Genomic DNA, 14,404 nt, shown 5'->3' with positions numbered 1-14,404 from the left:
CCAAACACCTTTACTTTACATTCACTAGACTAGAAGACCAACACACCACCAAAAACAAAAAGCCGGAAACCATAAAAACCTTGCGTCCCTTTCAGCAAGAGGCCTGCCAAGATTTCTGTAGTGGCCAAAGAAATTATGACCATGTCCATCACTAATTATTACTACTCAAATTGTACATACACTAATCGATAGAAAAAGTTCTCCGGTTGTTAGCCCAAACACCTTTACCACAACACCCTATGGGATGCCGCGACAGATTTGCACTCTTTTTAAGGTTAATCACGTAGTAAAATAAAGGATAAATATTACAGTTCTGGTCTCCAAATTTTGGTGTAGGGGCGATTTTGATCCCCCAAAATATGGGCCACAGCAAATGTGGTCCGTAATGTTTTAAATTTGAAGCACATTTAGGACAAATGATCGATTTTTTTTTCAATTCCTATTGGAATGGAATCACATAACCCTTGCCTAAAATTTAATAAATAAATAAATTATGATACTAAGGATTAATTGCTTACATAACCACACACACACGTGAAACTAAAAGAAAAATAATTACTAAAAATACAAAGATATACTTTTGGACATCCCAAATTTAATTTCAATCCGATTTCATCCCCCCCCCCCCCCGCCGCCTCCTTCTCTAAAAGAAAATCTAAGACCAAAATCAATCAAAATTTTTTTAATATTTCTTGTGAATATTTTTTAATTACTTTTTTATCTTTACAAAAGTAAATTATTTTTTTTTTGTAAAATAAAATTATTTTTTTACCTCATATACATCACATCCTACAAAAATTACTATATTTTTTCCAAAATATACAATTCAAACGGCCTCTTATCCTGTTGCTACAAACTTGTCGTTGGTAAATTATCCGTAAGAAACTATTGTAAAAATCCGATGGGGAATCATAATATAATGTACAAACCTTAAAAGGGTTAGCCTACACTATTTATAAGCTTTTATTATTTCTTGAGAGAGAGAGAGAGAAGCAGTGTGCTTTACGCTTGAATAAACTTTAAAAAATCAAACTAACAAGTTAAAGAGATTTTTTTTTTTTTTTTTGGATCAACATTAAAAAAGACCTAGTGGCTATGTTCAAATTTGCAGCCTTATGCTAGGGCGGTGCGACTTTGAATATGCTACTAATCTACCACACTTTCGAGCGCGTCTAGAAGACCAACTCTAAGGATTAAAGATACCTACCTAATGTGTTTAATTCTTTCATTGAACAACTCTAAAATTCATGCCATGTTTTTTTGACGTGGTAAATATGCCATGCAAATGAGAACAGATTCTAGACATAAATGTCGCAGCCAGGAATTAGTGCTGAATATTCTAAATATGACAGCATGGTATTAATCCATCATTATCATATCTCAGTTTCACTGTTAAGTTCAGGGTTTGAATTTATAAGATTCGAATTTGAATCAGATAGTGAGAAAACTCTAAGACCCTTCTCTGGCTACTAGGACAATCCTAGTGATTATTTGAATATCTGTATGTTTGGGTAGAAAATTATTTAGAATAATTATTTAAAATAACAATGTAACAATTTTTGTGATTTGCTTTACTTGAGATGAAAAATGATTAGAAAGATTAAAACAAAATTAGAAAATACTTTTTTAATGCAAGTAAAACAATATTTACAAAATAATGGATGTCCAAACAAACATACCTCATCGCTTGAATTTAGACACAATATGTGAGAGGACAACAGCCACACAACTTCAATTAATCCTTATTCTAAAACCCCCACTTACATAATCATTGGTGGATCGAGTAAATTCTCAAAGGGTAAGAGTATTTAAAAAATGTGAAAAAGTGATTAGTTTTTTAAAATTTTTTAAAGGGCGAAAAAATATATATTTACTAACTATAATGTTTAGCAAAAGTTGCATTGTTTAAATTGTCTAGGTATTTTACTCCTTAAATACACTTTTTAAAGAGCACATTCATTGACTATATGTTATATCAAAATTCTCGTTATTTAGGAACTTTTTTCAAAAAAAACTTGATTTGATTTTTGGAATTTTCTCTTACCGGATGCCTCCTGTAAGTTTGTGTGAATGTATTACACTCCATTCTTCGAATATATTTATTGACTGAATGTATATTTTTGGCCCCCCAAAAAAAAAAAAAGTGTGCTTGTTATTGGCAATTGGGCGACACGGTCCAAAGGAGGGCGTGAGGCTGGAAAAGGGGTAGCAGCACTAGGCTGCAAGAAGCGTCGCATCGTCGGGAGCTATCACTTGAGCCGGAGAATATTCCGGGCGGAGGCAAAACTGAAGAAATAGGTCCACCTCGGAAACTGTTGAGGTTTACCATCAATTACGACTGACAAGTGACAAGGTTTGGTGGTGGGCCCAAAACTGTAAATTTCTCTTGTGGGGTTTGTAGGGATCATCTTCTGAAGCCCCCTTCTGCTAGACTGCTCTCTTGTCTATTCCCCAACGAAAACGGAAAACCTCGGTCCTAGAGAAAACCTTGACGGCTGAATTACCTCTGCAATTCCAGTTCCCTTCGACCTCAACAACTCCCCTGTCCAGTCCCTGCTGCTACTACTACACTTCCCTTCTTTTCAAGCTCCGTACTCTCTCTCTCTCTCTCTCTCTCGTTTTTTGTACTACTGAGATTCCACTTATTCCTACGCTTACCCCAATCATCCAGATTTTTAACGTTGATGGGCAGTTGAATAGGTTAACAATTTAAGAATTGAGCCCATTTGGATTACTATTTTTTAAAATTTTGTAATTTGATGTGAAAGATAAAAAAATAAATAAAAAATAATCATAAAAAATATATTTTACCATATTTTTGATGATTTTTTTTATTATTTAGTGATCTTCTGCATCCTTTTTTATTTTACCAAAACTCTCAAACGTCAGAAACACCTAGCTTTCTCTTATATATATATATTTTTTTTAAAATGTTTGCCAAATCTCATCTCTTAAACTGGCTGTTAGACAAAATGTTTACCTCCTGACGAAAAAAAAATTGGGAAAAACAAAATGAAAAGCAGCTGATGGCTCTATGGTATAGTAGTCAATATGTGGACTTTATGAAGTGAAGGCAAGAGCCTTTTTCGTAGACTGAAGGCAAATGTAGCATCGTTTCATTTTCTCTGATGTACATGTCAAATAATGAAGAAAACAGTACTGGTGTGGGTGTGCATCAAGTTAATCAAGCTTTATTTGGCTTGATCAATTCAGCAAATTCAAGACCATATACGTATATTCTGCTAAATTTGCTCAAGAATCGTAGGTTGGATGTTGTAGTTGCCTACGCGCAGGTGTGCGTACTTGACATGGATGCAAAATTGAATTGACCGGACGGTATCATTGGTCATTGTGAAAGATTTACCGATTATTACTGACTGCTATGATGCAGAGGATTGACTTAGCACACTATTACGATCGTGCTTTTGCTCAAAAGAAAATGAAGAAGAAGAAAATCTGTCAACGCCATTTCAACATTTGAGACCGTAGGACCAGAAATTTTACATTATTCATTTTTTGGAAAATGACCTGTTTCATCCCTCACATTTCGCAAAAATATTCTTTTCGTCCCTCACTTTTAAAATGAAGCAAATTCGTCCCTGACATTTAAAAATTAAAACTATTTCATCCCTAAACCTAATTTTCAATCTGAATCAAACCATCCAATAATCCAGTAATAAATTTCGAAAAAAGAGTTGACAGATCATTTAGTCAACTTCATCATATTCACATGACATTTATTAAACCAAAAAAATAAAAATTATAACATAAAAAGGTCATTCTTTGTTTTGGAATAGTAGAGTTTTTTTTTTGGTAAATCTTTTCATGCACCGTTAGTATATCCGCTTGCGAATCTAGATGTGTATCATAAATATAAAATTTGGTGTTTAAATTTAAATTAAAATTATATGGCGGTACATAAAACCGTCAGTGTATACAATGATAATGTAGAAAAGATTAATCTTTCTTTTTTATGTTATAATTTTTTATTTTTTTCTTTTAAGGTTCATTAAATTTCACATGAATATCAAGTTGAGTTAACCAAGTGATCTACCAATTACACACCCAAAATTTGTAATTAGGTTGATTGGTGGTTTGATTCAGATTGAAATTTGGATTCAGGGATGTAATGATTTTAGTTTTTAAATGTCAAGGACGAAATTGCTTCATTTTAAAAGTGAGGGACGAAAAGAATATTTTTGTGAAATGTGAAGGATGAAACCGATCATTTTCCCTTCATTTTTCTAGCTGCTAAAAGACACAAGTTGCAGTGCAATCATATGAACTTTGTTTCTTTTTTTTTTTCTTTGAAAAAAAAAAAAAAAACTCCCAGAAAGGTGCCAAGAAGTTTGAAAAGAATGAAAGGACGTGAAAAGTGCAAATTGAGTCACCCGATTTCTTAGCAAGATTTTGCAATCTTGTTCGATAAGTAGTAGAGCAGTTCTCAGGTCAGGATGAGTACTGCGCATCGGAAGTTGTTGGTTGGATGAGTCAGATTGCGAATTTTTGGATATTGAAATCTGAAGCGATTGAATTTGGGTAACAGAAACTATCGAATAAATGATGAGAAATATGATCTTGTTTGAGATAGGATGACGGCCGGCCACAGACAAGACATCTCGCTTACATGTTTGATGAAAGCTGTCGGAGAGATGATCATCATCGTCAGATGAATGCCTTAATTTGCCAAAAGTTAAAGATCATAAACTAAATTTTGACTTGTCAATGCATTCCAAAATCCAAATACTACGTACACAAATACAGCAACTACAGAAGCAACGATCCAATTTCCGTCAGCAGGTAGATGAGAGATATAAACCGCTGACTCATGTTCCTCGATAAACCTTCTTCATGATGATATACGTTTGAATCGGGCATTGGCAATTGCCTGGCGAGATTTTTATGCACTAAATACATCCAAGCATGTATGCACGTTCTTCCTAGCTAGGTGCATAATATGCCTGTTGAAATCTGAGAGTCAATCAGGGGGTTACAGCTAATTGCAAGAAAGCTGTCAAGAGTGGCCGCCGCTGCGTGCAGCTCTTGTTTCCTTGCGGATCGGGGCGAAGGGCACTGATCCAAGAAGGTCCAGCGTCTAAAACCTTAGGGGAACATCCATAATTTGTCATGATAGAAGAAGGGGAATGTTGTACATACAGCACCAAACAATATAAGCTTCCAAGAGATTTGGGTCCCCATCTAGGCCATATCCCAAATCTCCATCCAGTCTGACAATCTTGACTTGAGCACTCCCTCACCAACACCTTAAGCCTCGAATCCTTTCTTTTCACGTCCCGCATAGGCAATTTAGTTTTTTTTTTTGTTGGATCCAATGGCGGCATTATTATTTTTCTCCCTTTCCTATTCTAACCTCTTTGCAAGGGAGGTTCAACTGAATCAAATGAAAGAATCGACAGGCGATTAAATCAACATCGGATCAGATGAATGCACCATTCAATGTTATGAATTTTTGAAAAAATTACGTATAATAATACAGTCATATATGACAAGATTGAAACTCTTAAACTTTCACCCCTCACGTACATCTGTATATGCAATTTAGTTAATTGAAACATGCTTGTGATTTGCAGTACGACTCATCATAGCATCACTTTTTTACTTAATTGCTCTCTCTGCCAATCTCACCCCTTTGATATATGTGTACATAGATTGTCAAAATTGATGTTCTAATATTGATGACTATAAGATATCCAATAATCCCGACTCTTGGGGCCACCACCAACCGATCATGATCTTTTGTTAACACCCATGATCAATACGCTCTAATCAATGCAGGTTAAACAACAGACCTGAAACTTTGCTGCTTCTTCATTGCCATAGACATGTAAATTACTCCAGTTGTTAGCGCCAGTCATGGCTATGCTAAGGAGAGGCAATAGGGGGCCTTACACAGTCAGTAACCAACTGAAGTTAATTATTGGGCAGGGGAAGATGATTAGAAAAAGCTCCCGGAAACAAAATTCAGACCCGCAGACTTAAAGCTGCTCCTCTTGGCATCACCACTGGTCACCACTGCCCTTTTATTTCATGTATTGGCCATCGAAAAAAGAGAATGTATATAATTATGTCTCCTACAAACACCACACGCGTCATCATGACCGTCAAGAGCCAAGTCAACGGCGTCCCAAAGGTTCTCTCCGTTTAACTTTTCTCCTTCAATTTCATTCCCATGCATGGTTGAAAGAATGGAGCTTTTGTTTTTTAATGTTACATAGAGATTCTTTCTCCGCCTTTCTCATATATCAAATGAATGGAATGAACCCAGGTTCCAGAAAGATACAAAACTTTATGCTTCGAAGTGAATTTAGTTGCTGAAGATGCACAGTACTGCCCTTTTCCTAGTGTTGAAATGGTTCTTAATTGTTGCGCACCAAAACAAAGGCTAAACGGTTGCGGAACTGTAGCTGATTTCAAAAGAAGGGAGCAACTATGATTTGAAAGCTGTAAAGATACAGCAAAATCCATCCGCACATCTCTGTTTACTCTTATTAATTGGAGCCGTGTTGAAGGCTGTGGCAAAGTAAAAAAAAATTTAATAATAATAATAGTTTTTTTTAATCCTTTAACAACAGATTTTGTGTATATTCCTGCTCGGTACTTAAATCATACGTTTGATGTTTCTATGTTGGTCAAGTTTTAAGTAACAATCACTCAAAGATTAGTTTCAAGAAAAGGAATAGATGGAGGGGCAAGATAGTTTAATATCACTTTTTTTTTTTTTGGGAGGGGGGGACAAAATTAAAAATTAAAGCAAAAATTTATAAAATGTGATAGGTGACAAATGCAATATTTCTAAAGTTTCGCGGCGACTGCGACTTCTGGTCACCGCATCCTACCGCCATTGGCTAGTGGGCCGGTGGCTCCAAACGACAAAGAAAAGGAAAAGAGTTGCTCTAAAGTCGGGACAGACGGACGGAAATATAATTCCTCAAAATGAACGCATCAATGACCAAATCCTTAAGGGTCCATTTTTACCTTCTTTTTGGTTGATTTATTGGACGATACCTCGCTACATGCTTTGGTACCCTTCACCAAATTCCCCTTTGTCTTGCACCGCAAATGGTACTTATGATCTGCTCGGGATTGCTTCTTTTTGAACTCTTTTTTTTTTTTTTTTCACAAGATTCTTTTAGTACATATTTGAACTAGTTTTCTATTGTACTTTGGATGTAGCATTTTTGTCGTAAAGTTTTTTTTTTTTTTATCTAATAGCTAAAGTTTAGATCCCATAACTTTGAGGCTCCGAACTCTAAGGCCTTGTTTGGATTGCAATTTTCTGTCGAAAAATTGCGTTGTTTTCCGTGATCACATTTCTCTATTACCTTTTTCCCTCACATACGTCAAATCGCTACAGTATTTTTTTCATGAAAAAATTATAAAAAATACAATACAAACACAGCCTAATTCTTTTTCTTTCTCCTTGCTTCTTAAATTTCACGTCAAAAAGCTTTTTAAAAAAATGCATGAAGTATAATGCCATTTTTCTTCTTTAAATAAAGTAGTACAGCACTAGTAATAGTTTTGGTCGCATTTTAATTAGCAAAAGCTGGGTAGCCTTTGCAATCTCTTCATGGAGAAGAAGGACGTCAACTCCTTAGGTCGGCCCATTTAACGTCCTGCAAAACGAAGTGGACCCCAGCCGTGGAGATATTAGTGTCAGCAGAGAAGCCCACACTGCTTTTATCTTTTTTTTTTTTTTTCTTTTCATAAAGGGCAGACATAATAAAATAACGGTGACGTGCTGGACAGCATAGTGTGCAAGTTTTACTTTAAAAAAAAAAAAAAAATTTGGCTCAAAATGAGATTTTTTCCACGGAGTCAAAATCGATTATGACTGAAATGAACAGTTTGTGTCTAATAGGGCCACCAAGTGTTCCTGTTTTGGGATGGTGTCACGAATTAGGTAAGCCTTTAATTATTAATGTAGTATCTAAACACTGCTATATTCCCAAATTGGAGCCAAGTCCATTACTAGAGACCTGCTACTCTACTGCATTGTTATTATTATTTTTTTTTTTACTTTGTGCATGGGTATAGGACAACCGCGCAAAATATAGGAGTGGGCATTATAAATTTCTAATGATAGTAAATCATTTAAAATATTATTTAAAATAATCTAATGTATACGATACAAAAATGTGATTAGGAACGTAAAAAAAATTGTTTAGGAATTAGGAGAGGGTCTTATAGTTTACTTCGCTGTCAGATCAAATCCTACGTGCGACAGTTACAAATAAAAAGGCTGTGGAGGGGTTGAGAGGTAAAAACAAAAGATGCCCAATAGAAGAATTTTTTATTTTTTGCTAATATCGTACTATGTTTTTTTTTTTTTTTTTTCTTTTGTCCGGCTACGTTGTGTCAAGTCGCTGTCTCAAAATAAATGTGATAATGTGGAAATCCAGCGCACCGCCACTGCCGGGAGGAGTTGGGTAAATGGAGGGGAATGGCGGGCGGCAATTTCGACAAGTGAATAGTTGTCAGTGATAAGATAGGCAACTAGGGCGCGCCGGGAGCGGGGGAGGGGTGTTTGGGGTCCCTATCTAGGGCTGCCACCTACGTCTCGTAGGTGTCTGAATATGCCATTTTATTGGTAGGGATCACAAAAGGTTCATTGTTGTTGTTGCTGCTTTGGCACTTGAGTTATCTTGTGGATATTTTTGGTCCACTTTATCCGTCAGCACTTTGGAGTTTTAATTTCTGCATTTGGGCTTGGACTGTGAGAGCCTTAGCTTGGTTCAAGTCCTTCTGACACTGGCTCATTGTTTGCGGCCCTTCATGGTACCATGGGCCGAAGTTCCTTTTCAACCCCTCTCTAAGTATGCTGCCTGCCATCCTTAGTAACATGGGTCAACCTGGGCTCCACACCACCCAGGTTTGGAGAAAAGTGTCCTATGTTGTTTTTTAATACATGAATTGTCAACTCCTCTGCTAGGGCTATCAATATGGCTGGATCGGCCCAAACTTAGCCTGTTCAGCTCAAAAGAAAAAGGGGCTGAGCTGAACTCAAGGCCCGCTAAAAATGTAAGCTGAACTTGGGCCTCTAGAAGATCAACCCGAATGAAACGTGATCTAATATTATATATTATTATTATTAATTATATATTTGATACGTAATTTGATATGTTATATATATTTCGAATGTATTAAGTATGAATTTCACGTATATTGGTCCAAAACTCAAGACCCGAAACTCGAATATCTTACTAACTAGGTGAGTTAAACTTTCGAGACCGGTTCAGGTGGCCTGATTAACAACTCTACTCTTATTTTAACTCATACTAGATGAGGATCCAAGAAATAATGGAGAGAGAAGATTTCACCTCTAAACCAAAAGGGTGTATAATTATATATCATTTAAAATTGACTACAGGTGCATAAGTCTGCATCTTTCCATCTAGAGACAACAATTATCTTATTGTTTGGATTACTATTATCTGGAGTTTTTTTTTTTAGAAAAATATATTATAATAATTTGATATACGTGAGATAAAAAGATAATCGAAAAATGTGTTCACGAAAAATGACGTATTTTTTTTTTTTTAAAATGACTTTCTAAACAAGGCCAAAGCGATTGATAGTATTAATCAAACCACATGTTGAAAAAACCCAATCCATCGTAAATGTTGAACAATTACCTAGTTCATGGCTTATGCCTAGGCATGAGTTATATATCTATTTCATCAAGCACATACATTGCAAGACACAACTACTGATTACCGTTCAATATGTCTTTTTGTTTTTGGGTTAATTACGCTTAATTTTCTTTCTACACCTCAACATCATGAAAAGATTAATGGAAATTATTATTAAGTGCTAAATACGAGATTTAGAACGTACGTAATGACCTCCACCTGCAAGTTGTGGTTTTTTATTTTTATTTTTGGGTGGGTGGTGGGGTTTAAATCACTTTCTAAAGTATCAAGCTCCATAGCGTACTGTAGTCAGTTCAGTAGCGCTCAGGAGAGAGTTAGTACTGTCACAACTGTAACTGAGACGGACATTGAACACAGGCACGTGCACTCTGCAACTTGAGCAAGTTGTAGTTTATAATGCCTTTGCCACTTTAGACTTTACTTCACGCCCACCTTATCTGTTGCTTATCCACTGGGAGAACTTCGTAGGGCACACTTCATTTTAGTACTTAGTTTACTTTTTCTCCATAAACCAAGATGAATTCTCTCTCCACCGTGTGGTTATTTTAATTGAATTGACCTTTGGTGATTTGGTGGAGCATCAGCATTCGAACACCTTGTGCAGTTTCCCAAACACGTAGCCTTTTAGGTGCTCAAGATCCAATCAGAATTAAGGGCTGTTATACTGATGATGAATCATTCCTGGCCTATAATTGGAATGTTGTCTCCCCATCCCATAAAACGCATCACATCTACTAGTACAATGTTGCTGCCAGCCAAATTGCTGGGACTTTTTTCTATCTTTATCTTTTTTTGGGGTTAACATGGAATGGAAGGATGGTTTTGTCATGTTGTAAATTTTGAACTATCCTCTCTATCGCATTTTCCTGTGCACAGCTCGTCACTGAAAACAGAGTACATTCCCCGAACCCTAGTCCCTTTTCTTCTTAATTTGATTGATTTTTGATTTGACAGGGTGATGTGAGCTGACCCTTTGTAATTCAATGATAGGAAAGCAAACCCTTTCAGTGTCCTGCTTAGAAGTTGAGGGGTTCTTGATTCTTTGTCGTCGGTGATTTGAAGAGGAGATAGTTTGAGGTGAGGATCGTATCAGTATTATTTTTTGCTTTCCCGAAGGATATTTTCTGATTAATTTGAGATAAATTTTCCTAATTGGAACAAGTTTAAATAGTTGCGGTTTTTTATTTTTATGTGCGCTTAGTTCTGCTGATTCCGTAGTAATCTGTATTCATTTGTTGAAGCTACTCATTTGCTGCATTATTGAGACTCAAGAGCTTTGTTTTGATTTAGCTCCTCCCCCAAAGTATTCAAACACCAGCGCAGAAGAGAAAAACATCCCTGGGAGGGAACTCCTTTCATCAGTCATCGTTGTCCATTTGCATACTTTCAAATTTCTCTATTTCTCTTCTGTTTTTGTTTTTCCCTGATTTATTGCCTCCCTGGACTTGGTTAGCTGGGATAAATGCCTTGATCCCGGGGCCTTTCCCATACCAACCTTGGCTCTGCTGTGTCAATATTCCATAGTTTAGTTTGCATTTTATAGTTGTAAAACACAGAGCACTCAAAGTAGACTGACAAGTTTCCACACCTTAGTTGTTGTGCTTTCTGAATTTTCCTTCTTTTTGAAGCTTCTCTGTGATGTTTCATCAGTATACTTCTCTAATCCCTGCTTAGGGTTGCATGATGCAGTGTCTGTGCTTATACAAGCACTGTCATTATGTTAGATAGTGTTAGAATTGCTGATCGGTTCATGACTGAAGAATATTGCTCTGATATACAGTATGCTTAGATTTCCTTTTCTAAGAATTTGCTTAGATTTGCTGTGATCAATTCAAACATCATTAACTTTTGGCCTTCTCTTCTTTGAGCTGCCCAGCAATAGCAGCATTAGATGCTACTAAAGCATTACTTATTCTTTTCATTAACTGTTAATTTTACATTTCCAGAAATCAAGTGATACTAAAATGGTCCTTTAGGATACCATATTGAGAGTGGGAAGGAAAGGAAACTGCTGCAACGCAACAATAGTATGCCTTTGGAAACAATTTGCTTTTCTTTTCCACTTCTTTCACAAACACAATTTATTGCCCTCACATAAAGGTCTGAATCTGGACGGCCACTTATTCCATGCTGCCAAATTGACCCTGAATATCTTTTTGATGCATTTTGACTTATGAACTGTCTTTGTCTTAGATTCCAATTGAAAAAACAAGCTGACATTATGAAACTTTGTGCCCCATGCTTTTAAGTCGGCCATAGGGTTAAGTTTTTTGGCATAATTTTTAAATTGCTGGACGATGGTTTAGAGGTCAGGAGTTAAATCCACAAAAGTAGACTCTTTATTTGCTCAAACGAGACTTTGGGGGCTGGGCGTTACCTTCCAGGTTTAGCTATTCCTGTCAAGGACTTTAGCTCCAGATCTCTAGTTTCATTCTAAAATCCTTCTTCATCTTCTATTTTTTTTGGGGGGTATATATAGTCATTTGGTATAAGTAGATTCTGTAATTTTGACGTATCAAATACCTTTCTTCATATCTAGTTTTTAAAGTTCTTTCCCTGCCAATTGCCATCATTGGTCATTGAGATTCATGGGTGGCAATTTAAATTGGTGTATCCATTTCCCCCCTTTCAAACAAATGGAGATCATTTAAGTTTTTCTTGTTCAGAACTGTGTTAGGACTGGCATTTACTTGTTAGCCAAATTTGATCTGCAATCATTCCTTTTGTTAGAGGAATCAATTTATTACTTCTTGTACATCTCAAGAACTTGGACTCTTGGATCATGATTTTGGCTTAAGCAATGAAGCCTGAGCATATATGACAGAAAATTTGATTCATTAGTGGACTCTTCCACTAATCTGATCTTAAAATACTCTAAATATGTCTGAATAGTCTTAGTAGTCGCCTATTTTTGCTCCATCTGATAATTTATCCAAGGATGAAAATGGCGCTGCTGTTGAATTTGTGAGCTCCTTCTGAAATCTTTGCAAGTTATTTTACTTTTATGTTGTGTAAACAAGTTTTGGTGGAAGCTTCATCTCTAGTAGTTCAGCTTTAAATTTGGTGCTGTCTTCCTCCCTCGATTGACTAAGGAGTTTATACTTGATATATATTGATTATTCTGCTTTCTACATTCAATTAGATTTCTTCTCCTTCTTATTTTGATTGACCTTCTTACCTGCTACAGTTCAGTACTGGTATGGACACAGTGGTGTAAAGATGCCATTTGCTCTGCTCCTGCAACGCTTATGGGTGAGCACGCATGGAGCTACTCATTTAAGCTTGGCGACCAGAGCACTTGTGATGTCATCATATGCCTGAGAAACAAGGAAGGCAGGCACGAAGCTTTCCATGCACATTCCTCCATATTAAAAAACAAAAGCAAATTTTTCGCAAACAAGCTCTCCCAACCAAATTCCAGTACCCAGATAGAGATCCAGTGCACAGAGTCTGATTATGATCATTATGTTGAACTTGTGAAGCGTCTTTATTGTCCCAGAGATTTACTTTTGGACTCGTGGGATTCTGTTCGATCTGTTATTGGGGTCCTTCAGGTGGCTGTTTTACTGAACTGTGAAGAGATCACGGAGAGCTGCATCCAGTACCTGGAGGCTGTTCCTTGGGAAGACAAGGAAGAGGAAGAGATTGTTAAAACAGCACTAAAGCTAGGCCCACTAGCAATGCCAATTTTGGCCAGGATTGAACCGGTAGATGTCAATGCAACGAAGAAGGTGTTCATCTCCGCCGTTCGCTTTGCCACTTCTACTGCTGGCCCTTGTCCTCCGCTGTTCGGAGATGAGCTCAAGACCTCAGCCCAAGAACAAATTGATTACATGCTAGGTGATGATGAGGGTGTGCCCTTAATTACAGGTGATGATGAGGTGAAAGTGGAAGCCAGAAGCGGTCTGTCCAAGCTTTGTTCTTATTTCAAGAGCAACGTGTCTTCGCTGCTTCTGGAGTCTGAAACCACGTACGAGTCAGCAGAGAAAAGAGTAATGCAAAGTCTGTCCGATCTAGAGTGGATGTTCAATGTGCTTCCCAAGATGGATTTGATGAAAGATTTTGTTGGTAACTGGGTAGACACATCAGATAATATACTGGTCGTGGTTGAAGATAAGAAGCTTGATTCTGCATTCTGGGGTCTGAAAGTGAAGCTAATAGAAGTCACGGCAAAAGTATTGGAAGTAGTCGGATATGGAAACGTGATTCTTCCAGCACAATGTCGGGTACATTTGCTAAAGACGTGGCTTCCGTACATACGGAAGATGAAGGCCCTTTTAGATTCCATGGCCGACAAGGAGACCGAGTTCCCATACAAGTTGGATGAAGATCTGTGCCAGAGCATCGAGGGAGCCATGGTCTCATTGATTTTGGCATTGCCATCAAGTGATCAAGCTGACATCCTTGCGGACTGGATGAGCGCTGAGCAGTTAAGGTATCCTGATCTGAGCGAGGCTTTTGAGGTCTGGTGTTATCGAACCAAGTCAGCAAAGAGAAGATTGGTGGAGGGCTTAGGCAACGTTGGCAACACCACCCTCAGCCTTTAAGTTTAACTCATCTAAGCCTAAATTTTTTGTTGCATGATTAGATTAAATTTTGATGTAGGTGGTGGAAAAGAAGCCTCCACTTTATGCATTTTTTGGTTGATGTATGGTCTTCATGTCTTACTTTCTGGAAAAATTCCAGTGGTAAGTTTTGATATAACAAAATTTGATTTCAGTTCCTGGTAA

General features: G+C 37.0%; 1 protein-coding gene across 2 annotated transcripts; it reads left to right on the top strand.

Annotated features, from left to right (window-relative positions):
* Nucleotides 1-10,110: 10,110 nt before the first annotated feature.
* On the top strand, nt 10,111-14,404 carry LOC113704083 (BTB/POZ domain-containing protein At3g05675-like). Of its 2 annotated transcripts, none has more exons than XM_072063648.1 (3): nt 10,111-10,568; nt 10,665-10,751; nt 12,867-14,404. In XM_072063648.1, exon 3 carries the CDS (start codon nt 12,923-12,925, stop codon nt 14,219-14,221), a length of 1,299 nt encoding a protein of 432 aa, XP_071919749.1. In that variant the 5' UTR covers nt 10,111-10,568; nt 10,665-10,751; nt 12,867-12,922; the 3' UTR covers nt 14,222-14,404. The 2 variants fall into 2 exon arrangements, with proteins under 2 accessions (XP_071919749.1, XP_027081537.1); XM_027225736.2 differs by having other exon boundaries at nt 10,112-10,568; nt 12,862-14,404.

This window comes from Coffea arabica, chromosome 8c, assembly GCF_036785885.1.
Source record: "Coffea arabica cultivar ET-39 chromosome 8c, Coffea Arabica ET-39 HiFi, whole genome shotgun sequence".
Taxonomy (NCBI): Eukaryota; Viridiplantae; Streptophyta; class Magnoliopsida; order Gentianales; family Rubiaceae; genus Coffea; species Coffea arabica.
This window is presented reverse-complemented; position numbering and strand designations above follow the sequence as displayed.